This window comes from Pseudopipra pipra, chromosome 13 (assembly GCF_036250125.1).
Source record: "Pseudopipra pipra isolate bDixPip1 chromosome 13, bDixPip1.hap1, whole genome shotgun sequence".
Taxonomy (NCBI): domain Eukaryota; kingdom Metazoa; phylum Chordata; class Aves; order Passeriformes; family Pipridae; genus Pseudopipra; species Pseudopipra pipra.
Window position 1 is genome coordinate 20,083,324 of NC_087561.1, and position 27,343 is coordinate 20,110,666.

General features: G+C 49.4%; 1 protein-coding gene across 3 annotated transcripts; it reads left to right on the forward strand.

Moving 5' to 3' along the window:
• LOC135421668 (SLAIN motif-containing protein-like) lies at positions 1-26,241 on the forward strand. Of its 3 annotated transcripts, XR_010434145.1 has the most exons (10): positions 1-148; positions 3,076-3,735; positions 13,217-13,350; positions 15,545-15,685; positions 18,858-18,998; positions 21,406-21,723; positions 22,771-22,908; positions 22,998-23,316; positions 25,184-25,508; positions 25,839-26,241. XR_010434145.1 is itself a non-coding variant. In XM_064670291.1 (9 exons), exons 2-9 carry the CDS (start codon positions 3,086-3,088, stop codon positions 25,248-25,250), a joined length of 1,908 nt encoding a protein of 635 aa, XP_064526361.1. In that variant the 5' UTR covers positions 1-148; positions 3,076-3,085; the 3' UTR covers positions 25,251-26,241. The 3 variants fall into 3 exon arrangements, 2 of the variants coding, with proteins under 2 accessions (XP_064526361.1, XP_064526362.1); XM_064670291.1 differs by having other exon boundaries at positions 25,184-26,241; XM_064670292.1 differs by lacking the exon at positions 15,545-15,685 and having other exon boundaries at positions 25,184-26,241.
• The last annotated feature ends 1,102 nt before the right edge of the window (positions 26,242-27,343 follow it).

The window sequence follows — 27,343 nt, forward strand, 5'->3', positions numbered from 1 at the left end:
CGCCTCCCGCGGTTCGCGGGCCGGGCTGAGCCGGCGCCGGAGAAAGGCGGCACCGGCACCGACCGAGCGGGCGGGCGGGCGGCTGCCCGCCCACGGAGCCCCATCCATCCGTCCGTCCCTCCCTCCCCGCATCCCTCCATCCAGCCAGGTACCGTCCGAGGTGGGGGTGTGGGGGGGGTGCCCGCCGCGCTCGGTTCTGCCCCGCTCGACCGCGCCCGCGCCCCCCGCGGGGGTCGCGCCCGCCCAGCGCGCACCCCCCGCCATGGCCACGGCGGCCCCCTCGGAGCACCCGCACGGCGCCTCACGCCGCGCACCCCCCCGGCCCTCAGAGCCCCCTCAGAGCCCCCTCAGAGCCCCTCGCAGCCCGCACCCCCGCCGGCCATCACAGCCTCCCCCACCCCCAGCGTCCGCCCCCGGCCCCTCCACCCCTCACAGCCCTCCCACAGCCCCCCACATGCCCCTCACACCCCCTCAGAGCCCCCCACCGCCCCTGTGGCCATCACAGCCCCCTCAGAGCCCCCACAGCCCCTGTGGCCATCACACCCCCTCAGAGCCCCCACCGCCCCTGTGGCCATCACAGCCCCCTCAGAGCCCCCACAGCCCCTGTGGCCATCACAGCCCCTCAGAGTCCCCCACAGCCCCCCACATGCCCCTCACACCCCCTCAGAGCCCCCCACAACCCCTGTGGCCCTCACACCCCCTCAGAGCCCCCCACAGCCCCTGTGGCCCTCACAGCCCCCTCACAGCCCTCCCACAGCCCCCCACATGCCCCTCACACCCCCTCAGAGCCCCCCACCGCCCCTGTGGCCATCACAGCCCCTCAGAGTCCCCCACAGCCCCCCACATGACCCTCACACCCCCTCAGAGCCCCCACAGCCCCTGTGGCCATCACAGCCTGCAGTCCCCACAGCCCCCTCAGAGCCCCCTGCTCAGCCCCCCCCAATGTTCACCGCAGCCCCCTCCTCAGCCTCCCATGGCCATCACCCCCCAGCACACACACACATCCCCCCGTGGCCATCACGTCCCCCCACACCCCCCGTGGCCATCGCGGCCCCATCCGAGCCCCCGCAGCCCCGGTGTTGAGCGGGGACCGTTACCCGCCGTGAGACACCCGGATGTCTGCTCGGGAAACTCCGAATTATTGTCTCCCACCCGCTCGCGGCTGCCGCCTTTTTTTTGCCCTTTTTTTTTTTTTTTAAATTTATTTCATTTCTCTTCCTAACCCCCCCCCCCTTTATTTCATTACACAATGAAATTAAGTTTTGCAGGTTTATATCTTATCCTCCCCGTGTCCCCGCGGCTTTATTTGAGTGGATTTTACACTTACTGAACGCTTTTATGTTGGGGTTTGTTTTTTTTTTGAGCTGCTCACCCTTGCAGGGGAAGGGGTTTTTTTGGGTGACCCACCTCCTTGCTACTGTGTTTGGCTTGGACAGTGGAACTCCTGAAGTCCCTGCTGGCACATCCTCAGAGTTCCTGAGCTTTGGAATATCTTTGGGAATCACGCCGGTCCCTTGTTCCCTGGAAATCACACTGTGCCGGTACCCACAAGGGATCAGGTGGCTTTGTAGGAGTGAGAATCCATGCAAGGAGGCTTTTGGGAGCTGGCACACGGGTAGAAATGGGATTGCTTGGTAACTGCACACTTAAATTTCCTTCTCCCGAGGCAGAATGCCCTCGGCAGTGCTGCTGATGGGCTGCATGTAAGTTCTGTTCATGTTTATTATTTATTCAAATGGAAGCTGCAAATCTTCATCTTGCACGTAGAGGACAAAAATAATTAAAAAAAGAGATGTCAGGTAAAAACAAACAAACAAACAAAATAAACCGGTATTTTTTAGGAAATGTACCCAGCTACTGCTGTTATAAGTGACTAAGGAATAGAGAGATGCTGATGTACTATAGGGGTGTCTATTTTTAACCTTCCTTGCTTTGTGTGACAGTTAATTTTTGTGGTTTCCTCTACCTGCAGCCACTTTGGCCTTAAAAATAAGACAACTTTTCAGACAGCAAAGGGAGGGACAGGAAGAACATCCCCAGCCACAAACAAATCAGGGTTTGATTGCAGTTGTAACACTTGCATCGAATCTTTTGAACTGTGAATTGGCTGTGTTGTCTCACCCCCTCTTCTCTCAGTCTGTTTGCCCTCCTGCAAAATAGAAGGGATTTCTAATTTTTAAGCCATTTTCCTCACTCTGTGGACCATTAATTAGGGGGATTTTCAGTATTAGGGGTTTGCAGTGAAGAGTCAACTTGGAAATTCATGCACCCACTGAAACTAAAAACTGACATGAATCACTAGTAGAGGGGAAAAGTCACTGTGTGCTTATTGTTCTGTGAGTGCTGTAAAACTGCTGTTAAATGCACTTTAGGGTTTTTTGGGAAGCAAAAGACCTCGTGCAGTCTAAAGCTGCCTGAGCGACAGTGAGCTGCACGCTCTGCCTTTTCTCAGCTAAGGAAAACCAGAGGGATGGCTTCATTTTATGGACTTAGTGGAATATGTAATCTTATGGTGGGATATCTGGGTTTGTTTTTTGCTGGGTTTCACTGTGTTTGCACCTCTCTGTTTTCAGCTGTAAGTGGAAAATATGCCAATAAAGACATTATTTATGCTTATTTTCGTGTGACTGCGGTTCCTGTCCTTAGCTGTGGGATAAGGTGATACAAGAAATGTTTTCAAGCTTTTTTTCCCTGCTTTTCCAGGATAAACCTGGTATTAAACAAAGGATGTTTTTACCATTTTCTCAACGACGTCAGCACCTTGTTAATGATGTTTCCTGACTTCGCTCAACCAGTGCTTTTATTATGCATTTTGTTGGTAAACAGATGGAAACCAACCTATTGTGGGGGATTAAATCAGCTTCCTTTTATATGAGCTCACTTATAACACAACAGGGGCACGTCCTAATTGTATAAAAGTAGGGCTTTGTGGGGTTTGCAATGTTCAAAATCAATGATTTTGATGAAACCGTCACCTCCTACCCCAGTGTGATTAGTCCATCCCTGTAAAAGCCAGACCTTTGGATGTCTAATTCCAGTTTTGTGGAGCTCTGACCCGTTTTCCATGCCTTGCAGTGCCCGTTGGATGATGGTGGTGCCCGGGAATGCCCCGGTGATCCAGCAGGACCACGCTCTGGAGCCCGACCTCGGGAGAGCCCCCCCGGAGCACCCCGCCATGGGCCCTGGCACGGAGCCCGCGCCCGAGGAGGTGGGCCCCGAGCTGGCAGAGGTGAGGAAGCTTCGGGAGCTGGTGAGGAGGCTGGAGCTGGAGAACCAGCACCCCAGAAGCAAGAGCAGCAGGAACGTGCCGGGGGAGATCCGCCCCGGCGTGGCCAACCCCGGCCTCAACGGGACGGAGCTCAACAACAGCATCAACGCCATGGCCGGGCAGCAGGAGCTGCAGATCATGGCAGATCTGCACAGCCAGTGGAGCAAAATAAGGCAGGAGGAAGGAGAGAACAACTGCTTCAAAAGAGCCCTGGGTGCCCAGAGGGAATACAGCTGCAACAGTGCCCCCCAGGAGGAGGTGCCTGCCAAGGATGGCACGGGCAGGTGTTCCTCCTGTGTGGATGCAAGGAACGGCTCCGAGCTGCTGGGGGTCCATCCCTCAGCCAGAATCCACGAGCAGGATCCCAGGGAAAAGTGTGCAGACCTGGAAAGCCTTTCAAACCACGAGGATCTGGATGAAGTGAAGGTGTTAGAACTTGAGAACTGCACCGAGGAGGAGGATTGCTGGTACGTGGCTCCAGGCCTGGGGGGGCAGAGGGAACTTAGGGGGAGTTCCTGTGTTTGGGTGTGCAGTTACTTTTAAGGGTGTCAGGTGCTTTCTCTTCATTTTTAACAAGAAGAATGCAGTTCTCATTAGTGGCTCTCCTTATCTTTATATCCAGTGTACCAGAACCTCATTTTTAAAAAATCAGTTTAACTGTAGGACTTGTCTTCCCCCTTTCTTCCTGACACAGAAGCTTTCGTTCCCTCTAAGTTTGATTTTATAGAGCTCTTGCAGGTGAATGGGTAATGAAGCTTTTAAACCTTGTACATCAAATGCTGCCTTTCAGTAGGAATTCTGTAAATAAGAATCCCTGGACCATGTGGGATTTGTGGCTTTTGCTGGTACCTGAGAAGACAAACCATTTCTCCAGGCTTTGGTGGGGGAGGGAACTTCCACTGCCGTGGGTGGGAGTTCTGTGTTTGGGTGTGCAGTTACTTTTAAGGGTGTGAAGTGATTTCTGTAACAGGGCTTTTATTTTTAGCAGTAATAATTCAGTTCTCATTTGTGGCTCTTCTTATTGTTATATCCAGTGTACCAGAACCTCATTTTTAAAAAATCAGTTTAACTGTAGGACTTGTCTTCTCCCTTTCTTCCTGACACAGAAGCTTCCTTTCCCTCTAAGTTTGATTTTATAGAGCTCATGCAGATGAATGGGTAATGAAGCTTTTAAGCCTTGTACATCAAATGCTGCCTTTCAGTAAGAATTTTGTAAATAAGAATCCCTGGACCATGTGGGATTTGTGGTACCTGAGAAGACAACCCCTCTCCCTTTCCTGAAGGCTGTTTCTTTGCAGTGAACCATCTCTTTTGTTCAGAGACATGAACTGAGGCAGATCAATGATGTAATCCTGAGCTGACCCGGCTCTGTGGGACTCTCCCCTCCACCAACAGCCTTGTTTAGAACTTGTCTTATAAATCAGCAAGGGCAAGGGAAATGTAAAGTTTCAGTCTAATCCCAGCTCATGCAATAGCTGTGACTTGGGATTTTACCTCCATTTCCTCATTTTTTTTCTTAATTTTCTTAATTTTTAAGCCTTTGAAGCCTCAGGGCTCTGCAAATTGGGTTCACATTTGTGTAGCCAGCTGAATCTGGCAACGAGGGCAGCCCTGCTGAATCCAACCCAAACCTTCATTAGCTGTTAAATTGAAGATAAAGTTTGTGTTAATGGAGTGGGGCTCAATGAGGTAATGCCATCAACTCAAGCCTGAATTCAGGGTTCTATTTAAAACAGGATCCTTTTTTTCCTATGCAAGCTTATTTTTTAAAATCCAAGTACTGGTTCTAACTTGATCCCTGAAACTCTTCAGCATTTCTAAACAGCATTTTGAGCAGATCCCTTATAAATAAATAAGGGGAATATATTTAACAAGTTGAATTTGGAAGGCAGGCTTTATTATTTCCATGTTAATGAGAGCAGCCAGTTTTATATTCATGTTTATATAGGACAAGAGAGATTCTTCAAACTCTGAGCCTGGGATTTGCCCAGGCAGGGAATTGTTTGCAGTGCCATCAGGAGAGATCCTGTGCCCAGGAGCTCAGTTCTTTAACCTAAACTAAGAAATCCTTCTTTCCCAGGTACCTTTCCTTCCAAACCTTGCAGGATCTTTGTGGGTGTGTTTCCTGTGTTTTCTTGGAATAGGGTGACATGTGGAAAAGAGGTGCCTTGAGGAGCTGGATAATGTGATGATACAAAGCACTTGTGCAAGTGCTGTTACCATAAATTACCTTTGATTATTCTGCATCTCTTCCATCTGTTCCCTTTTCCTCTTGTCAGACAAACGTGGTGGAACAAGAAGCTCTTTTTAATGATGACTTCTTGTTCTGAAAGTGGGGAAGGAATAATGAGTATTGTGTGCCTGTGCCTATTGCCAAATCCCCCAAATCCTCACCAGGAACACATCTCCCATCCAGGTATTGATGCATTCCCTTAGCAAGAACCAAAAAACTGGGTAAACAAACAAAAAAAAAAAAAGAAAAAAAAACAAACCCAAAAAAACCCAACAAAACCCCCTTAATCTGTGGATTTAGGATCAGCTGTAATAAGGTGGCTTTGCTGACTGGGGGAATTTTGTCCTGCCTGGATGGAAGTTGAGCAGTCAAAGGGAATAGCTGACTTTGTTGTTGTGTTTTTAATATTATACATAAGGAAAAAAAACCTGTAGCTGCTGTTGATACATATCGTGTGCACTCAGATACTTTCTGATATTTGAAAATGCCTTGGTTTTTCTCCTGTCACTGACTTGATAAATTGTAACAAGCCCAGTCCTTTTTGCTGGTGAGCTCTTTAATTTTTAGAGGTGATGTTTTACACCTGAAAGAATACTAAGAATTCAGTTTGCATTCTTGTAAAGTCTGGAAGTGTTTCCACTTCAGAACAGGGGTCGAGGAGTGGGAAACTTCCAAAAAGAGACATTTTACATCTCACATCTTCCTCGTTCTGGTTTTAGGAACAGGTGCCAACTTTAAGGTAATTACTTTAAAGAATTTAAAAATTGCTGGAAGGTAATTTTTGTTGTGATATTGTGCTTTCACCCTGTGACTTCTTAGCAGGTTGGAAACCTCTGGTGTGGATTTTTGCCACTCCATCTGGATTGGGAACAGCAAAAGCCCTTTCCCTGGGAGGTGGATGGAGTGCTCAGAGGGCTTCTCTGGGGGTGCAGGTGGAGTCTTAATTCCTGCACAAATAATTGGAATTATTTGGTGTATTTGGCTGGAACTTGCAGCTGTTTGTGTGCAGCTCCAGTAAATGTAAGGCTTTGTTTTTAACAGCTCGTGGCAGTGCCTGAGCTGGTGTGAAACCCGAGGCAGTGCCCCCCACCCACAGCTGTAACTCTGCCCTCACTTGCTTCCTCAGGGCCCTTTCTCAAATAGCTGCTCAAAATTGTAAATATCCTGGAGACCCAATCAGATGGAACTAGCTTTCCATGCTGGGCAGTTGGGTGTGATGCTCCCCTCGGGCTCCTGAGCTGCTTTGGGAGGGCTGTTATCCAAACAGGAGGGGACAAACCAGGTATGTTCCTGTTTGTCTTCCTCAGTGTCTGCCATTCCTGGGGGCTCCCTGCAGTAGGAGTTAGGTTGTGATTTTCTGTGTGTTTAGTTTGTTGGGTTTCGTGCCCTGGGGGGGTTTAGTTGTTTGGTGTTTTGTTCAGAGAATCCCAGAATCTCCTGAGTTTGCAGGGACCCACCAGGATCACCCAGTCCAACCCCTGGCCCTGCACAGACACCCCAACAATCCCCCCTGTCCCTCAGAGCGTTGTCCAAACCCTCCTGGAGCTCTGGCAGCCTTGGGGCTGTGCCCACTGCCCTGGGGAGCCTGGGCAGTGCCAACCAGCCTCTGGGGGAAGAACCTTTGCCTGAGATCCAACCTGAGCCTGCCCTGGCACAGCTCCAGCCATTCCTGGGTGCTGTCCCTGCTCCCAGAGCAGAGGTTGGAGCTGCCCCTTTGCTGCCCCTCGTGAGGAAGCTGCAGCCCCCCAAGAGTTCTGCCCTCAGTCTCTGCTCCAGCTGAACAGACCAAGGGATGTTCCTTTTCCTGGTGGGACTTGGGAGAGAGAATTTTGACTCGGAGTTAAGATGAAACGATTCAAATTCCATCCCCCTCTGGACTATAAAATGTGCTTATATGTGTTAAGAGACGAGAGAGAGATCAAGAAATAGCAAGAGTGAAAACCTTAAATTTTTTCAATACTCTTCCCCTTTCTTACTGGATTTTTGCCTCCATCCCCTCTGATGGGATGAGAACCAGACTCTGTCCGTGCCTCACCTTGAACAACTCCAGGTTTTCTCCTTGCTGGAAGGAACCAGGCCTGTGTTTGTGTCTGCCCTTTGTTGATCCCGGTGGTGAAGCTGCCTGTGGTTTATGTATGTTCTGCTTCTTTAAAAAAACCACCACAAAACACAGCCCAACAGCCACACAAACCCATCTCACAGAACCCCTTTACATTTCCTTTAAATTCCAGAGCTCCTTTTTGGAGGGACACGTGAAATCTTCAGGGTGTGGGTGTGAATGCACAGGTCTGCTCAGCCCAGTGTGGAGCCTGTTTTTTGTGGGGTGAGGAGGAGAAGGAACCTCTGTCCCTCTGAACCCCTGTGTTGCTGCTACAGCCATGCCTTGCACACTTTGCATTCCCAAAAACCTTTCACTGGCAAGTTGTGGTGCCTTTAGCTCAGTGTTTTGTTGTCTCCTGCTTGAATCCACGTTCAAGTGGGGTGCCCTTGAGTTAGTGTTTGTAGGGAGGAGGAGCATGGTTTGCTCCAAGAATTACTCCTTAGGAGTTTCCTGGGAGTTCCCTGGTGTTCCCTGGATTTTCCTGCTGTTTTCAGCCTTTCCCCATGTCCAGTGACCTTCTATATTCATGTTTTAAGGTTTTTAATTCAGTACTGGAGATGTAATTGCTGTTGGCTGATAGAAATTCTGGAAAACCTCCACGAAATAAGGATGTGGTTCTGCACAGAATCCAGAAATTACACCAACACATCACCTTGTGCCTCTAATTTGGGGGAGAACTTGAACTCCCTGGATTTGTACCTTCCCCAGGTCCTGTTTCCCTGTGATCTCTCCTTGTGACAGGACTCTGCTGGGAACTTGGACAAGACTTAGAAGCAGCAATTTGCAGGGTCTTGTTTTCTCAGCCTGCTCATTTTATTCCAGCCTTCTCCAGGTGTTTTTAGCATTAAATAATGTCCAGGTGCTTTATCCCCACGTTTTCCTGGCTCTGGTGTGAGGAGCACGTTTCCTGAGTGATGTGACACACAGAATGTGTGACATCTGCCTCGCTGGGACACCCTCTGAGCTCCTTCCAAACCCTCTGGGCAGCTTCCTGGGAGCATTCCCAGACCCACCTTCCTTCAGAGTCACCTGGAAAGGAAAACCTCCCTGCTCCTGTGGCACTGAGGGCAAAGCAGGGCCCGAATTCCTGGTGAATTCCTTCTGCTGGCTGAGGCTGTGACTGAGCCCTCAGGGAGGTGCTCCAGGCCTTGTCTCCCTGGACATTTTCCATTGCTGGAAAACGAGGGGTGGGCAGGGGAATTGCTCACTTGTGGTGCCAAAGAGGTGGAGGAAAGGCTCTGGATGTGCTGCAGATGTGCTCAGCACCAGCACTCAGCTCTGGACTTGTCCCCCGAGGTGCCTTTTGATCCTTGTGGCCACTGTTGGCCAGGTCAGGGAATGAAACTGGTTCAGTCCTCAGAGCTGCTGGGGCTGACTGACCAGATCTGAGGGGGTTGTTCAGCAGGGTTAGTGTTCCATGGACACGAGAAAGTGTCTTTGGGGGGGTTGTTCAGCAGGGTTAGTCCCTCCACTTTGGGGGTTTGTTCAGCAGGGTTAGTCCCTCCATGGACACGAGAAAGTGTCTTTGGGGGGGTTGTTCAGCAGGGTTAGTGTTCTATGGACACGAGAAAGTGTCTTTGGGGGGGTTGTTCAGCAGGGTTAGTGTTCCATGGACACGAGAAAGTGTCTTTGGGGGGGTTGTTCAGCAGGGTTAGTGTTCTATGGACACGAGAAAGTGTCTTTGGGGGGGTTGTTCAGCAGGGTTAGTGTTCCATGGACACGAGGAAGTGTCTTTCGGGGGTTGTTCAGCAGGGTTAGTCCCTCCATGGACATGACAAAGTGTCTTTGGGGGGGTTGTTCAGCAGGGTTAGTCCCTCCATGGACACGAGGAAGTGTCTTTCGGGGGTTGTTCAGCAGGGTTAGTGTTCCATGGACACGAGAAAGTGTCTTTGCAGTATCAGTTTTTCCCTCCTTTCTGACTTGTCTTTCTTGGGAATGAAGTCTCAAAGCTCAGGATGTTTTTGTGTGGAGTGTTCTCCACAGGATCTTTCTCCTTTTTTTCCCTCTGATGTTTCTATCCCTTCAGGACCTGGACAGTGTTGTCTGGCTGTGCCTTGTCTGTATTGGTATTTCTGTTCAGCAGGAGTGTTTAGATTGGGGATTAGAACAGCAAAGCACAGTAATAAATCTGACAGTGAACTCTCTGGAGCCTGATATGGGAAGGAAAGGAAAATAAATGTGTTACCTGTTTGAAATCTGTGCTTTATAGAGGAACTCAGCTGCCTTTTAGTACTTTATGGAGGTGTATCTTCTAAACCTGAATGGTTCTAAACACATTTAGCTGCCTCAGGTCTCTCTCCTTGCACAGTGTGTAACTCAAAGGTTTGAAAATCAGAGGAGTGTTTGTCATTTTTGGAACTGCTGCAGCCACTGGTGCCAAGTGCTGTGGAAGATGTATAATAAACCAAGCTCAAAACTGAGCTTCACTTTGTGCTCAGTTTAATTTGCTCGTGTCCTGGCTCTGCAGCTTTCTGCAGCCTGAATTCTCTTCTTAGCATTTATAGGCTATTCTGTGTGATGAGGGTCTGAAATTCTGAGCCCATCCTGACTTTGGCACTCTTAGAACTGCTCTGATGTGTTATTTAATTGTGAAGGTGCTTTTTTTCGGTGCATTGTGAATCTGAGAAAGTTGTAATATTTCCTGCATTCCTGGGGGGTCTTTATTTGGAGCAACAATTTCAAAATCAAACAATAGCAGCCGTGAAATCCTCCTGTGATGTCGATTCCAAAAGAAAAATAGTATTTCTAGGAGATGCTTTGCTTTCAGCACTTTGGGTTCTGTCAGAATAAAGTGCAGAGTCCCACAAATTATTTTTGAGTGCCTGCAATCTTAATGGAGGAAAAATCTACGACCACTTGGCTTTTACCAGAGGTGTTTGTTGTAAAATACCTCGTGTGGGGGGAAAATAAAACACAAACATCAGTCAGCAGAAAATAAAGGTATTTTATCTAAAGGTTTCCTCTCAGCAGCTGGAGAAAATCTCATAATTTCTGCAGTAAAACCCCAATACATCAAACTGGGAATATGAAACCAGGGAACCTGATGCCACAAAATCAAACCAGAATTCCTCTGATTTTATCAGATGCCTGTCGGTGCTCTGAAAAAATTGTGTCACTTGATTGAGTTTGGGGGAAATTGTGAGTGAAAGCATCTCTTGTCAGCTGGAAAATGAGAGTCCTCTGGCAGACAGGGAGAAGGTTCCATCCTCAGCTGGGATGTTGTGGGAACAAACCCGCTCAGAGCCCTGGAAGGAGCTGGGAAGAACAGGGACTGCTGAAGCAGAGCAGGATTTTCTCCCTTAACCTAAAATCTGGGAAGAACAGCGTGACCTGCCCTAAGGAGGCTGTTGGCCTCTTTTTTCTGTTTGATGGTTTTACTGCTCCTTTTGTGGTCTGAACTGTAAAAGAAATCCAGAGGGAAGGAGCCCTTTTTGCTTCCCATGTTTTATCAGATCTGAGTGGTTTGGAATGCTCGTTTTCCCGTGAAGAAATGCTTGGGGGGGGATGTGGGGGGTGGTCTTTGCTAAAAAGGTACCTTTGGAGATTCAGGAATATTTGTGTTCGTGTTTCTTTTGGCAGGAGCAAATTAGCTGTTGGATTTTTAATTATGATTTGATTGTGGTTTTGTGTAAAGCTTGGCATGGAAAAGCTTCTGTATGAGATAGGAGTGAAGAGGCTGAACCTCTGCTCCCTGAAAAAGGTGGATCTGGCTGGAAAGTCATGAGTGGAGTGTCAGGAGGCAATAAATAGGGAATAATGACCTCCCCCAAGTGACAAAGAGTATTTGGAGAGCTGTTGCACACAGAGGTGCTCCAGCCGGGAGCCCCACACTCCTGGGAGTCTCAGACAATTTGCTGCATCAGTAGAGCTTTTAGATGGACTTTTTCCATCCTTATCCCTACCTGGATACAGGACAGGAGACAGGGCAGTAGGTCAGCCAGACATTTGGCTGCCTGTACAGCATTTTAAGTCTCCAGGTTGTGGGTTTGTGCTGGTTTGGGCAGACAGTGCTGTGACAGAGCCCCACGGTGTGTCCGTGGCCTTCAAACACGGGAGCTTTCAGAAGGGAAGGGGAGAATGACTGAAATTTCTGCTGTTTCCTGTTAGTTTTGGTGTGGAAAGGAGTAGTTTAGGGGTTGAGCATGAAGAGTCTGTCAGAGAGGGAGTAACTGGAGCAGAAAGACTCTCCCTACCTCGCTGCAGGAGCGTCAGGAGCTGTGGCTGGGAGAGAGAGCAGGAGGCAGCTGAAGCACATGCAGGCAGTCCTTGGAACCTTAACCCCACCCTCATGGTCCTTTTATGCTTAAATATTGGCTTTTGCACTGCTGAGAGGGCAATGTGGGCACAGCAGTGTGGGATGAGCCTTTGGGAGCTCTGGGAATCCTCCAGGGTGGCCGCAGGGAATTGGCTGGTGGGTTCCTTGTCCCCTGGGAGCAGGTCACAGCAGGGGAGGGAGGGGTGGCAAAGCCAGCAGCTGTGGGAGCCCTGAGGGCCTGGAAGAACTCCTGTCTCTCCCAGGAGGCCTGGGGGTGGGAATTCTTGGTGCTGAAGGATCAGCTGTGCCCAGGGGAGGACCCCAGAGCCAGACTCCATGTCCTCAAATCCCAGAATCCCATTAGGGTTTGGGGTGGGAAGGACCTTAAAGACTGTCTAATTCCAGATCTAGGTCGAGGTCTCCCTGCCCTCTGCACCAGGGTGTTCTCTAAGTGATGTGCAAGAATTAAACCCACTTTTATTGTTTTTATTTAATTCATTAATGAATTTATTCAGTTAAAATTTTATTTCTCTTATTTAATATTTATTATATTACATTAAAACACTTTTTTATTTACACAGGACTGATTTCCCCCCCCCCCCTTATGACTTTTGAATAGCAAAAAGGTTAAAATCCAGGGAACTGCTGTTTGTTGGGGGAGGGGGAGGGTTTACCTTTAAAAATACAAATGTGGGATATGTAAATAAAACACTGGAGTTGTTTTATAGCAAAGGCTCTTCCAGCCTTTGACCTTTCTCCAGAGAAATTTTGGACTTTGGAAATGCAATAATAATCCTTTGTAAGTAATCCAGGACTCTAAAATGGTTAAATCTTAGAGGAAAAAATAGGGAGATAACACACAGTGACACTCCTCAACTGCCTGAAAATTCTTAAATCCTTGAAATCTGTGAATGGGCAGATTTCCTGTGCCTCAGAGCTGCTGTGAGGAGACAGCTGTGCCAAACAGCTGGAATATCCAGAGGGATTTGACCAAAAAATACCACAATTAGACTCCTGGAAGCTCGAGCTAAAGCACCTCCCAGCCTTGTTGCCTCTGGCAGGAGGTGGATTTTTGGAAGGGGGAAGTGGAGGGCTGACAGGTGAGTGTGTTAATAATACTCTAATCTTATTAATAATAATTAATAATAGCAGAGTATTCCAGCCCAGGCTGGAACCTTGTCCTGCAGGGCTGGGAGATTTCTCTGCAGCCCCTTGAATTTCCCTGTCGTGGCAGGAAATCGTCACCCAATTTCAACTGGGAATTCTTTTCATCTGCAGGGTGCATTCTGACAAATCCTACTTGGAATTAAAGAGCATTTTTTTTTTCCCCTCCCCCCGTGTCCTTTGAATCCTTTACAGGCTCTATGTGTCCCCAAGGAAATCTGCAGAGGAGAAAACATCCTCCCCCTTGAAGTGGTGCCGGCAGGTGCTGGATAACCCCAGCCCTGAGATCGAGGCAGCCTGCAGGACCCTCATCAGCAGGCTGGACCAAGGTAACCCAGCTGGGCTTTCTCTGCAGTGTGGGCACAGTCAGAGCTGCCAAAGGGATCCCTGGGCTTTCAGGCTCTGCAGTTTTGAAAGTTTGGAATATTGAAACGTTTCGAATGGGAAAAAAATGTGTGAAGGAAAAATAAGGCTGTGGGGGAGAGGGGGAGGGAATGCCAGGAAACTGGGATTGCAGCTTTTGTCCTTAGGAGAACTCCTAATGTTGTTGGGTGTTTCTAATGGTTCCCCCCCCTTTTTTCCCCCCCCTTTTTTCCCCCCCCTTTTTCCCCCCCCTTTTCCCCCTCCCTTTTCCCCCCCCCTTTTCCCCCCCCCTTTTCCCCCCCCCTTTTCCCCCCCCCTTTTCCCCCCCCTTTTCCCCCCCCCCTTTTCCCCCCCCCTTTTCCCCCCCCCTTTTCCCCCCCCCTTTCCCCCCCCCTTCCCCTCCCCCTTTCCCCCCCCCCTTTCCCCCCCCCTTTCCCTCCCCCTTTTCCCCCCCCTTTTGCCCCCCCCTTTTGCCCCCCCCTTTTGCCCCCCCCTTTTGCCCCCCCCTTTTGCCCCCCCCTTTTGCCCCCCCCTTTTGCCCCCCCCTTTTGCCCCCCCCTTTTGCCCCCCCCCTTTTGCCCCCCCCCTTTTACCCCCCCCCCTTTTACCCCCCCCCCTTTTGCCCCCCCCCTTTTGCCCCCCCCCTTTTGCCCCCCCCCTTTTGCCCCCCCCTTTCCCCCCCCTTCCACTTTTATCAGCCCCTCAAAGCACTTCCTGGTGGGTTGGGCTGTGTCCCTTAATCCTGAGGGGCAATCCAGACTCCACGTGCCTGGAGTGGAAACCTGGAGTGTTGTGTTGGGTGGTGACATCCCATCAGCACCCTCAGCCTTTGGCATCCTGCCTTTGTGGGTTTGCTTTTGCAGAGCCTGGAAGGATCCATCCCATGTTGGCCTTTCCCTGGTGGAAGAGCTGTTAAAACTGTTGCAGGGTTTTCCTTAGGGCAAACAGGAGTTTATTCTGTTCCTCCCTCTGAACTGCAGCAGTGGGAGCTGCTGGACATCCTTTGTCCATGTGGGTAAAAGGGGCTGAAATCCTGAGGGCCAAGGCCACTGAGGGCTTGGAAGGGTTTCTTTGGAAGTTTGGGGCTGTTCTTCTCTGCTGGAAACACAACTCCCAGTTTGTTGTCCGGGGCTTTGATGTTGGATTTGTCTCTGTGTGAGTGCAAGAACTCTGATTTCCCTTGAAGCACTCATTTGACCTCAGGGATTTCCAGTCTCAGGTTTGGGGGTTTGGGTTGGTTCTTTTCCTGCTGACAGTGGCTGGCACTGTTTGTGCTCAGGCTTCTTTGGAGTTTAACCTTGACATTCCTGAGTATACTTTGAGAACAAACTTCATTTGCTTTTATAAACCATCTGCACCTAAAAACTTGAATGAAAATCCATTTAACCACCTCTCTGCTTTCTGTCTGAAACGTTCCAGGCTTCAGTTGTGCTTTATTACTCTTTGTAACTGAAATCCTCCGACCTATGTGGTAGAAATCAAAAAGAAAATGTATTTATGTGGTGAATCTTCATTATTTTCTTAGCTGATATTCTCAGAATGGGGAGAGCTGAGTGCTGTGGGCAATTCAGCAGCTCCTTGGATCCATCCAGATCACAGTCTCCACATGTGTAATACACAAATATATCCACAGATGTATTTTCTTTAGTAGTGTAGCTGCTCTTTCCACCTCCACTAAGTATGGATGCACTAACTTTTGCTCCCAGGCTTCTTTTGCTTGTATCATGACCATGTGAGTGTGAATAAATTTAACTCCAGTAGTTGGTTTTCCACATTAATTTGCTCTCCTTTAATCCAAAGGCATAGTTGTGGTAGTTCAATGCTGCCTCCATTCCATCCTTACAGCTTCAGAGGAATAAAGTTCCATGAGCTCTTTAAAGGGAAGCTGGGGAGTAGAACTGGGAAATATTGATGGAAACACTCATCTGGGAAGCCCAGCACTGGAATTTGCTGAAACATGTGGCTCCTTTAAAGCCAAGTTTGTCGGGAATTATTCTTGGAATTCCTCTGAAGGGACATCACTGACACATCTTATTTGAATTCCCCCCGTGACAGCATTAAATCTTATTTGCTACCTCTAGATCTTGTTTCTTTATCTTGCTCTGTGTTTCATAAACAGTTGGATAACCTTTTATGGCTTTTTTGTATTTTTCCTTCTAGCCAGTAGATGGAAAAACCTGTATTGCAGCCCCCTGGCATCTCCCAACTTGAATTCTGAGCCAGGCTCCTGTAGCAATGCACTAAACTCTCCTGGGCACCTCAAATCGACTAACAAAGCACTACTAACCTGTGGCAGCTCAGGTATGGCATGGCATAGAGCATGGGCTGTTTAAAATGCAAGGAGGAGCAGGGAAAAGTTGCCAAAAGATGCCCCTCCACCCGTGGGGGTTTTCTCCTTTTCATTTTCTCGCTCCCCCGGGCCTTGTCCCTTCCGTGGGAGAAAAGCTCCTTGCATTTTAAGTGTCTTGGAGTCGGTTCTTCTTTGGGATTTTAGACCTTTCTCTCTCTGTATTTTTAAATTGGACTAATTTTAAGGGTCTTGAAGCAGTTGGGGCAAAGGAAATGTTGCTTTTGAACGATGTTCTAGTCTGTGGGTGTTACCTTTTTATAAAGTTACTCAGGTTCAGTTTTCTGGTGGGAGACTTTGGGGCAGTTTCTTTTGGAAATACTGTTTTAATGCAGGTCACAGGCAGTTGTAGAAGTCTCTAGGGTAAAACTTTCAGTTGGCTGAGTGGGGCAGCTAAAAACAAACTAAGAAAAGCTTTCCTTCAGCCTTCAGTGTGTTTGGAGGAAGATTTCCTGCCCTAGAGGCAGCTCGGCCACGATTCCTCTTGGCAGGTGGGTTTGGAGGTGTGAGAATGAAGCTCCTCCAAACTGGGGGCCACAGACCCTCTTCCAGGAGCTTCATTTATTATCCTTGGTGCAGTTGCTGCTGTTTCCTGGCACAGCTGCTTTGCCTCTTGGCTTTGTTATCAAAGGAGCCTTCCCTGTTTGGTTGGTGGGTGTGGAAATTGCTAAATCCTGCTTTGCACGTTTGAAAACAAGAAAGCACATTTAACAGTCTCTTGCCTTGGAACTCGATGTAAAATGAACCTTTTTTTTACCTTCTTAAGAAGCAGAAAGGGTTGCCTGGGGGTGTTTTCACAGGTGCAGGTTTGCTTTGGGGAGGTGCTGTAAACAGAAAGGAACACTTATCTCTGTTTTCCAAACAAAAGGACGCACAGAGGGCTGATTTTTGCAGGCTGAACTCTGCAGGGAAACACCTCTGAGCTGATTTCTTGGGTTTAAGATGAGGTTGATGGGCAACCTGAGCAACCTTTTCACACAGAAATGGTTATCAGTGTGTAAAAAACCCCAAAAAACTAAACTGTCTGTGCAGCTTCTGGGCTGTTCACCCTGCAAATGTGCTGGAGGAAAAGCAGGGACAGGCCAGGAGATAATGAGAGTTCATCTCTCAGATGACCTGGGCAGGTGTGAAATGAGTTTCAAGTTCACCCTCCACCCTCTGATTTTATTGCTAAGAAAAACATTCAAATGGGAAATGTTTAACAGTAATTTCCCTTGAAAACTAAACAAAACCCTTTGACAAAATCCAGATGTGGTCCCTCTGCTGAAAACCATAATCAGTTCAGCTTTGCTGGTGGAAGCAAGTGAGGTTTTAGCCCCTCCTTGGCTGTTTTTAGCCAGACCTGTGGTTTGAAATGCAACAACAGAACTAAACACGTGGAGTTGAATTGGGAACTTTGCCTTTTATAAAGCTGATATTAAAAATCTGGCTGGTGGTTGTAATTCCAGCAGGAAACCTGTGCTGGTTCCTTGGGCCACATCCTAAGGGATGGCTTGATTTCAGCTGCTTCCACTGTCTTTTCCTGAGCCCAGGAAGACAGAAGTGGGATTATGTGGTGGAATGTCTGGCCTCTGAGTGTGTGTTTGTGGAACACACGCTCCCAGATGGACCCTGAAGTTCCCAAAGTCACCGTTTTACAGCTGGAAAAAGTGTCACTGAAAAGCTGGGAAGCTTGAAAAACCCTAACCCCAAACTATTCTTAACTCTCTAAAAATGGAAAAACATGAAAAATGGAAAAGCTGGACAAACTTGATGCCTTTCAAACAAGGAATTTGAGGTTAATTGATCTAATTATTCCGTGCCCATGGAAGAGATTTATTTTACTCCTGGACTCACACCTGTGTTTTCCATGTCAGCAGTTACTGCTCATCCAAACTGGCTGAAGGAGTAATATTTGGAACCTGCTGCTTTGTCCTGGAATTGCCCCCAGCTGGAAAGGGCTGCTCAGGGATGGGCTTCAGAGGTTTTGCTGAGAAATGGTTTATTTTACCATTATTGAGCATTAGTGAGGGGGGCACTGCCTGCCAGTCTGAGCACGGGGCAGGAAAACTGGGAGCTAAAGGAAAAGCCAGTGCTAAATGACACCATACACTGGGAGCCTGAGTTATTCCTGATTTATCTCTACTTGCTGATTTTATTTAAATGATTATTTCAGTCCCTGCTTGAGCAGGATTTACTTCTTAAGCTGAAAAAGGTGTAAAGAACTCTTAGGCTCTTGCTTTAGCTGATCTTGGGCAGATTGTGTTTTAACTTTGCTTCTTGTGGGTCTCAACCTATAAAGTACTAATTGCAACTTTGTCTTGGAGTTAATGAAGTTAATTAATGATGTCCTCTCTTCTAAAATAGCTCTGTAAGTTATATGGTCTGTACTCACAGCCCTCCCACAGCTGAAGGACCAGTACCCCAAAGCTCAGAGCTTGTTCTCTCCTCATTTCAACAGCAAATAGCAGAACTCTTATGCCAAGGAAAAGACTGACTTGCTTGATTTAAAAGTACCAAGAGGTAAAAATTTGCACTTAGGGATGATTGTGATGATATTTTTATTATTATCATCATCCTTCAAAAGGAAGAACTTCCCTGGTGGGAAGATCCTCCCGCTTTGGTTTTTATGAGCAAGAGAGACTTTGGTTTGTGATGAGAGGAAAAAAAAAAGAATAAACCTCAGGAAATGGGAGGATGGGATTTAGGGTAAGCTTTACTTTGCAAAAGCAGAGGGCAGAGCTGATGATTGAGGTTCTGTCCTCTGCCCCTTTTATTCCTGGGATCGTTTTGCTCCTCTGACCGCTCACCGACACCCCGGTCAGCACTTTGGGTCACTTTGCTGCTTGATTTCTCGATCAACAGCTGCCCTTTTCTCAAGATAAGCACCAGTATTACTGATATTTGAAATGTATTTCTAAGCTCAAAATCCCCACTGGGGATCCCTTTGCCACCTTCTGGGCAGAATTCCACAGTTTTGCCCCACACTCCTGAAAACCACAGTTGTGTCCTCAAGTGATTCCCAACTCCCACATTGTTTCTCACAGCCCTCCCCTAATTTCCCAAGGGCACTGGTTGATTGCTGGGATGGATGCTGTGCTGTTGGGGGGTTGTCTGACTGCCTGTGTGTCCCCTGTGTCCCCCCAGGTTACCTGAGCATGCACTCGGCGCTGAGCTCCCAGTCCTCGGTGGACAGCGAGCTGAGCACCTCGGACGACTCCATCTCCATGGGCTACAAACTGCAGGACCTCACCGATGTCCAGGTCATGGCACGCCTTCAGGAAGAGAGTAGGTGGCCCCCACCTCCTTTGTGTTACAGCTGGGCAGCTCCAGATGGATTCCAAGTCTTCTCCTCTTCTCCTTTTCCCCAACAACAAAATAACGGAGGTGATTTTTTCCCAGGGGCTTCCTGGAAGAATCTCCGCACCCAAACTGCCGACGTGGCAGTGGTACAACCTCCTCCTCGAGGGTTGTCCAAAGTGTTATCCACACCCCCCCTCTGGCAATGTGGGGATGCCCTTTGATGTTACAAATGCTCCCTGCCAGGTTGGCTCTGAAGTCCAGCTGAGGTTCCAGGAGGGACTGTGTGGTGGCAGTGGCAGTTGTCCCCTCCTTTGGGCAAACACAGGTGCTGGGACTGCTCTGGGGCACTGACCCAGATGTGAAATGACCCAGCTGTGAAAAAATAACCCAGCAAAACGTTCTCCATGTCAAGATTTGATTTCCTGAGCAGCCTGAAATCAGAAGCTCTGCAGGGCTGAGCTTTACAAGCTCTTTATTTCACTTAATATACAAGTGGGTTTTCACTGCTGTGATGAGTTAAACCAGGAGTTCAGGGGTGCTAAAACTGAAAGAGCTGAATTTACAATTGAAGTTTTGCTCTGGTAAAGTACTCAGAGGCAGCTCTGCAAATTGAACTTGTTTGTGTCCCAGAGTGGGGGGATTTCAGGGCTCCAAAATCATTAAATCCCTGGGGAAGTTTCTGTTGACTTCTGGAATTTGGCTGAGGTCCTAATTGAAGAGCAAGGTGGAAAAAGGGCTTGGAGCTGTGTTTCTGTGCAAGTGAATCATTAATTTGATTTACAGGAAATAGAGAATGAAGTTCTCTGTCTTTCTTTAGGGGAACATTTACTTTTAGTACTGTGCCTTTATAAATTAAAAAAAAAATTACTGTGACCTAGGAATTGGGATATGAGACCAAAAAGGACAAAGGACAAAAGACAGTTGATCTTGTCATCACTTTTTTGCAGCTGAGGAAAAGTTGTATTCAAGTGAATAAAGCAAATAACCACCTTTTCCTTTCTAAACTTGACCGTTCTTTTATGCTTTGCAATCCCTTAAAAAAAGCACCAAGGAAATCCTGGCACATTCCAAAGTTTCCTGTGAAATAGAAAATATCTTCATCCTCGGGATGATGGGAGCTTTTCATATTTTCATTGTGAAGGGAGGAGAGTGAGGAACAGCTGCTTTTTGTTAAAGTTGCTTGTGTTTTGTCTTGAATAAAGGCATAAATTGTAAATAACCCAGATGTCAGTGCAAAACAGGGATGTTTTCATTGGAGCAGACCTTCAGATCTTTGTTTGCACCTGTTGAAATGCTGGTGGTGTGTAATTATTTGAATTAAAACACTCACCCTGTGAATTAGGCCCCCATTCCTGGTTACCCTAGTGGAGCTTGGTGGCAATATATGGTCCACAGTCTCAGTTATTTGTGTGTGGGAATAAGGAGTAGCTGAGGTGCATTGGATGTTAACTCTTGGCTGGAATGAAGCAGGACTGATGTGGGTGACACTGACCCAGTTGAAGGATTCCGTGAGCCCTGAGTGTCTCCATAAGGACAGTTGTTAACTTGACCCTCCTTCCAAGGTGAAATGAATCACTAGCACAGAATATTCCAAGTTGGAAGGGATCCACAAGGATCATGGAGTCCAACCCTCAGCCCTGCACAGGCCCATCCCCAAGAGTCACCCCCTGTGCCCCAGAGGATCAGCCAAACCCTCCTGGAGCTCTGGCAGCCTTGGGGCTGTGCCCACTGCCCTGGGGAGCCTGGGCAGTGCCCAACCAGCCTCTGGAGGAAGAACCTTTCCTGACATCCAACCTGAGCCTGCCCTGGCACAGCTCCAGCCATTCCCTGGCTGCTGTCCCTGGTCCCCCCAGAGCAGAGCTCAGTCCCTGCCCCTCCTCTGCCCCTGCCCAGGAAGTTGGAACTGCAGTGAGGTCTCCCCTCAGTCTCTACTTTTCCAGGCTTCCAGTGTCCTTTTCCTCAGCAAATGCTGGATGCTCCAAGCACAGTTTTAATCCAGGAAATATGCACTGATAGCAACGTTCTCCCTGCCATCAATGTGACCTTGAACTAGTGTAGTTTAATAAAATGTTATGGTGCTGAACGAGATGTGCTTTATTCCAACAGCCAGCCTGACTTGGAGTGAGTTTTGTGCCAGGAATGAGGCTTTTCCTGACAGACCAGGTGCCCTCAGGCTTCTCCTATGGCTTCCCCTCAAAGCCCTTCCCCACCTTCACAGAATCAACGAGGTTGGAAAAGATCTCTGAGATCGTCAAGTCCAACCTTTGACCCAACCCCGCCTTGACCTTTGGGCACTCCATAAGAGCTTCGTATCCTCGTGTTGCAGCTGGGTAAGGAAGATCTCCTTGAACACATGATGACCGTGTCCCCCTGTCCCCCCCTGTGTCCCCAGGCCTCCGGCAGGACTGTGCCTCCAGCTCCGCCTCCGTGTCCCGGCGCAGCTCCAGCGCGTCCCTGCACTCCCTGCGCCGCGGCACCTACAGCGACCAGGAGTTCGACACCTACAGCCTGGAGGACGAGGACGACTACGACTGTTCCCTGTCCTTCCGCAGCGCCCACAGATACTCCCCGTCCCCCCTGAGCTCCCCCCGCTGCCAGTCCCCCTCCTCCAGCGTGGATTACGGGAGGTCCTCCGCGTCCCGGCTCCGCGCCCCGCGCAGGGCAGGCAACGGCCCCATGCAGGACCGGCTCAAGTACGCCAACAGCGAAGGTGAGCTTGTCACACCAGCCCCTGGAGCTCGTGGGGACACACGTGTGTCCCCACACAGCTGGGGCAGAGCTGCTCAGCAGGAAGGGACACCAACAGCCAAGGTGAGCTCCTTGGGTGAGCCCCTGGAGGTTGTGGGGACACACGTATCCCACACAGCTGGGGCAGAGCTGCTCGGCAGGAAGGGACACCAACAGCCAAGGTGAGCTCCTTGGGTGAGCCCTGGAGCTCATGGGGACACACGTATCCCACACAGCTGGGGCAGAGTGGCTGGAGGGCTGCTCAGCAGGAAGGGACATGGGAATGCTGGTTGGCAGCTGGCTGGATGTGAGCCAGCGTGTGCCCAGGTGGGCAAGGCCAGTGCCAACTTGGCCTCTATCAGGAATAGTGTGGTAGCAGGACCAGGGCAGGGATTGTCCCCCTGTATTGGGCACTGGTGAGGCCACACCTTGAGTCCTGTGTTCAGTGGGCCCCCTCACTACAAAAAGGACTTTGAGGTGCTGGAGTTTGTCCAGAGAAGGGAATGGAGCTGGAGAAGGGTCTGGAGCACAGGTCTGATGAGGAGCAGCTGAGGGAGCTGGGGGGGCTCAGTCTGGAGAGGAGGAGGCTCAGGGGGGACCTTCTCACTCTCTGTGACTCCCTGACAGGAGGGTGGAGCCGGGGGGGGGTCAGGCTCTTGTGCCATGTCCCAAGTGAAAGGACAAGAGGAAACAGCCTCAAGTTGCACCAGGGGAGGTTCAGTTCAGGTATTAGAAGTAATTATTTCACTGTCAGAGGGGTCAGGCCTTGGAGTGAGTTGTCCAGGGAGGCAGTGGAGTCACCATCTCTGGGAGTGTTCAGGAGGTGTCTGGATGTGGCACTTGGGGACACGGCTTAGGGGTGATTGTGGTCAACCTCGATGACCACATGATTTCAAAATCTGATGACCTGGAAGCTGAGAGGTAGATACAAGACTCCTCTACTTCTAAGCGCGTTTTTCAAGAGCCAGCCTAAACCACGGTGACCTCCAGGGGCGGCAGCAGCAGCAAACAGGCTGTGCTTTGCTTGCAGAGGAGCTGAGGCACAGCATGCCCAACCTGGCCAGGAGCAGCCTGCGCGCGCTCGACTCCGTGAGGAGCAGCCGGAGCCTGGAGTCCGACCTGCAGGTGCCCAGCAGCCGAATTCCCAGGACTCAGCAGCGGTCAGCAGGTCAGTGCCGCATCTCCCACGTCCACTTCAGTCCCCTTTTCCCTCCTGAACCAACCTGAAGTGTTTTTCCTGCTGCGTTCCCCGGGCAGGTCTGACTCCCAGCAAGCTCAGGTATTCCTCGGGTGCCGGGCAGTCCCCGCTGACGGTGCGACAGCCCGGCAAGGCCGGCTCGGGCACCAACTCCCTGCTGGCCCCCAGGCAGGCGGTGAAACCCTGCGGCTACACAGCTCCCGGCTCTGCAGCCAGGAAGCCACAGGCCCCTTCGCTTCACACGGGCTCTCCCAGCACCAGTTGCACTTCCAGAACCACCACCATGGTCAGCGCGGCCAAAACTTCCGCCCTGAAGGCACGGCCGGCCGGCGGAGGGATCGCGGCGCCCAAGGGAAAGGCGGCGCCGCCGTCCAGGAGGTGAGTGGGAGCTTCAGACCTCGTGGATTCCAGCGCCTGCCTTTAGCTCACAAATTAGGGAAACTTCTGTATAAATCACGGAATGGGTTGGGTTGGGCTGGAAGTAGCCGAGAGCAAACCTTCCTGAAAGAAAAACTCACTCGGGAGATACCAGGTGGGCCTGGCATGGAAAGGCTCCAAATGAGGAGGGAAAGGAGGAAAAGGCTGTGTCCCTCAGCCCCCCAGAAAACACCACGGATCCAAAGAGCCCCTCAGCAGGGCCAGGAGGGGTTGGCAGCTCTCAGGGATGGAGCACAAAGGTGAGTCAAGAGCCACAGACTCTCAGACTGGTTTGGGTTAGAAGGGACATTAAAGCTCATCCAGCCCATGGCAGGGGCACCTCCCACTAGCCCAGGTTGCTCCAAGCCCTGTCCAACCTGGCCTTGGGCACTTCCAGGGATTCAGGGGCAGCCACAGCTTCTCTGGGCAACCTGTGCCAGGGCCTCACCTCCCTCCCAGGGAAGAATTCCTTAAGTCACTTCCATCTCCATTTCTGAAGTGGGATGTGGGTATGGAGCTGGATCTGAGCTACTGAATCCCTTTAGATGGAATCATAAAATCACAGAATTGGTAAGGTTGGGAAAGACCTTTAAGATCATCAAGGTCAACCCATCCCCAGCACCTTGTTCACCACTAAACCGTGTCCTCAAGTACCACGTGTTTTGAGCACTTCCAGGGATGGGGACTCCACCACTGAGAGTCCACCCTGGGAAGTCTGTTCCAGTGTAGGACTGGGGACCCTCAAAGACAGGAAAGGGCTCAGCTTGGAAGATTCTTGGCTAGTGAATCAAGAAGCAAAGGGTCCCAGTCCCTTAAATACCTCTGCCATTAAATTTTGTGTGAACTGCCAGGCTGGGACTCATCACTTGGTGAGAGATGCCCCTTTTTACCACGTAATCTATGAGCAAACCTGTCAATATCAAATCCATTTTAAAAAATAAATGCTTTTTTTTAAACAGAGGTGGTTGCCAGGAAAATGAAGAAGCTCAAACTGATTTGTGTTAAAAATGAAGATGAACATTATGGCACATATTTGGTGCATACTTTTATTTTTGGGAAGGGTTTTCCCTTCCAAAGGACTGTTAAAGAAGTCTTCTCAGCTGACCTACTTTGGTGCCTCTGAAACTTTGCCTCTGGTAAAATACATGTGGTGGTTTTTTTATTTCCTTAGTCTTTAGCCAGTCTGTAGGTTGTCCAAAGCCTAATCAGGTTTTAGAAGGGTTTGAAAAGTCAGACAAATGAACAAGGCTTGATTTAAACATGATTTATACTCCAGGGTGAAAGCAGAGCACGTAGAGTGGTGGCCAAAACCTTACAATTTTTGTTCTTGTTGCTATTTTTTTGCAGCTACAGTTGTACAGCAGAGTTTCATGATTGAGGGAAATTATTATTATTATTATTATATGGTTGATATCAGACTAATAAGCAAACAAGGTTGCTTATTTTATGTCCTTGCAGCCTTAAATTGAAATATGCCTACTTTCTTTAAACACACATTAAAAAGAGAGATTTTAGTCTCATAATTTGTAACAGCAGTCTGCAAACCCGATTATTTTTCATGTGTTCAGCTTTATTTGCAGGGAAAGCTTCTTTCTCTTGGACTCAGTGATGGGATAACCCCCCAGTAAAAGGTGTTGGTAACTTGGCAGGGTCACTGTCAGTCACTGAATTCCCCTAAACTGCCTGGAATTGGTGCTGCTGGTGCCCAGGGTGTGCCAGCAGCAGTTCCCCCCGGGGCAGGGAGATGCTGCTGGTGGTAAATGCTCAAACCTGTGGCCATCACAGCTCACTGGGGCTTTGCTTGAGGTGGTTTTTTGTCCCAACCCAGGTTCCTTCAGTCGGCACAGACCCCCCCGGCCCCCGAGGACGACTCCTGGAAGGATGGGTGCTACTGACCCCCCAGCACCTCCGTGGAGCAGAGCCCCAGCTGGCTGGGCATCACCTCCCTGGGCAAGGAGCCTCCAGCCCCCTCTCCCTGCAGACTCATGTACATATTCCTCGGATTCCTGGGAAGCAGCTCCACCTGCTGCTCTGCCAAGAGCCCGACCTCGCCGCGGCGGGACCGGCAACGGCTTCCACCCACCACGAGTCTTCCCAGGAAGACTGCAAATGGCCTTATTTCATCTGCCCCCCTGCCTGCAGCCCTTGGGGAGGTCTGTCACCCCCAAGCTGGGCTGTGACCCTGCTCCTGAGGGGGCTGGGAAGGCTGGGAGGGTCCTCTCTGTGCCGGTGCTGTGGGGTGGCAGAGCTCGGGGAGACTAGAAATAGTGACATAGGTGTTAGAATTAAGACTTTTTAAATCCAACCTGATGTGCTCTAATATTTGTCTGAAACTCAACTGGGTTTTGGTTTTTTTTTTTGGTTGGTTGTTTGGGTTTTTTTTTTACTTCTGTATAGAATGTATTTCTGCTACTTTTTATGGTTTGGTCTAGAGCTGCAGCAGGTTTTTATAACTGTAGAACACTTCAAACTGTTGTATGCAGGTGTCAGCACAGGCCACGAGTGAAGGAGCAGTACACAATATTTGTGTGGGGTGTGAACAGGCAGGGACAGGGGATGCCAGTTCAAAACTGCTGGTTCCCAGCACCACCTTACCTCAGCTGAGAGGAGGTTACCACCAGGTAAGAGCAAACTTTAAAAAAAAATAACCCTCCCTGACAGCTTTGGCTTGAAGTGTTTGATCTCTCAGCTGGTTCCCAACTGCCCTGACTTTTGTAGAAGTTTTTTACTGTCTCTTAAGGATTCTGTTCCAGTGTCCTTTTCCTCAGCAAGTGCTGGATGCTCCAAACAGTCTTAGTCCAGGAAATATGCACTGATAGCAACGTTCTCCCTGCCATCAATGTGACCTTGAAATAGTGTAGTTTAATAAAATGTTATGGTGCTGAACGAGATGTGCTTTATTCCAACAGCCAGCCTGACTTGGAGTGAGTTTTGTGCCAGGGAAGAGGCTTTTCCTGACAGGTTGGACTCTCTTAGAGCTCTTCCTGGGTAAACAGGCCTCCATCCAAGTCTCTCAGGATGCAAGGAGTGAGATTTCCCTTGAATTCCTTGGAGTTCAGAAGGACAAGGGGCGTGTTGGCAAAGGAAAACTTAGGTTGTGCCATTCCCAAAACATCCACACGTGGCCTAAGCAGAACCAAATCCAGGGAGTTCTGCCAGGGCCCCTCACTGCAGAGATCACTTGTGATCGAGGAAAAAGAGAGGAACAGGCAGTTGGTGGTCCTGTGTCACCCAGTCACATCACCTACAGGGACAGTGCCACCACTTAGGGACTTTTCCAGGGCAGACAAGAGGCACATGAGCCTCAACTGCTCCTTCTCTGACTCCAAACTTCAGCTGGTTTTACAGCAACAGGCTTCTCTCCACCCTGACAGAGCTCAGCACATTCCCAGCACTTCCCTCTTTGGGCTCTTCCTTTATGGAAAACATTCTTTTCTGAGCCTTCCAGCTGGTGGAACCTGCTCCCATTGATCTTGCCTTCCCAGTGCACTGAAAGGTAAAAGAGCAGCAACATTTCTCTTTGATTTCTGTACTGTTTGAGGCAACTCCTGTTGCCTTTATTATATTCCAAAGGTGGGAGCACACTGGTGTTTTCCAGGCACTGCCTGAGGTGAGAGCTGCTATTTTTTATGGCTCCTTCCCCCCAGATAAATGTTAATGATTGAAGGTGACATTCTAGTTAAAGCCTGTCAGGCAGGTGGGATGGTCTCTCTGCAGCCTGGATGGCCGTGGAGATCCACACCTGGATCCACAGTTCCAAGCTGACCAGAGAAGCAAAAAGGTGCTGAGCTTGGATTCTGCTTGGATTCATGGGAATTTTAAATACAAATCTGATGCTGACAAACACTTGGAAGCAGCTTCAGGAGGGAAACACTGAGCACCAACCCCAGACCCATCCCACTAAGGAGCTGTTAATTCAGGTTTTCTCATTCCATTTTTCCAAGCTGTTCTCACCCCCAGGGCTCTCCCTTCAGCCTCCAACATTCTC

Bases quoted from the DNA above. Each gene is read 5' to 3' on its own strand.
- LOC135421668 (XM_064670291.1), top strand. From the start codon at position 3,086: ATGATGGTGGTGCCCGGGAATGCCCCGGTGATCCAGCAGGACCACGCT. The intron at 13,351-15,544 runs GTAACCCAGCTG...TTTTCCTTCTAG, and splicing joins CATCAGCAGGCTGGACCAAG to CCAGTAGATGGAAAAACCTG. The intron at 22,909-22,997 runs GTCAGTGCCGCA...TTCCCCGGGCAG, and splicing joins GACTCAGCAGCGGTCAGCAG to GTCTGACTCCCAGCAAGCTC.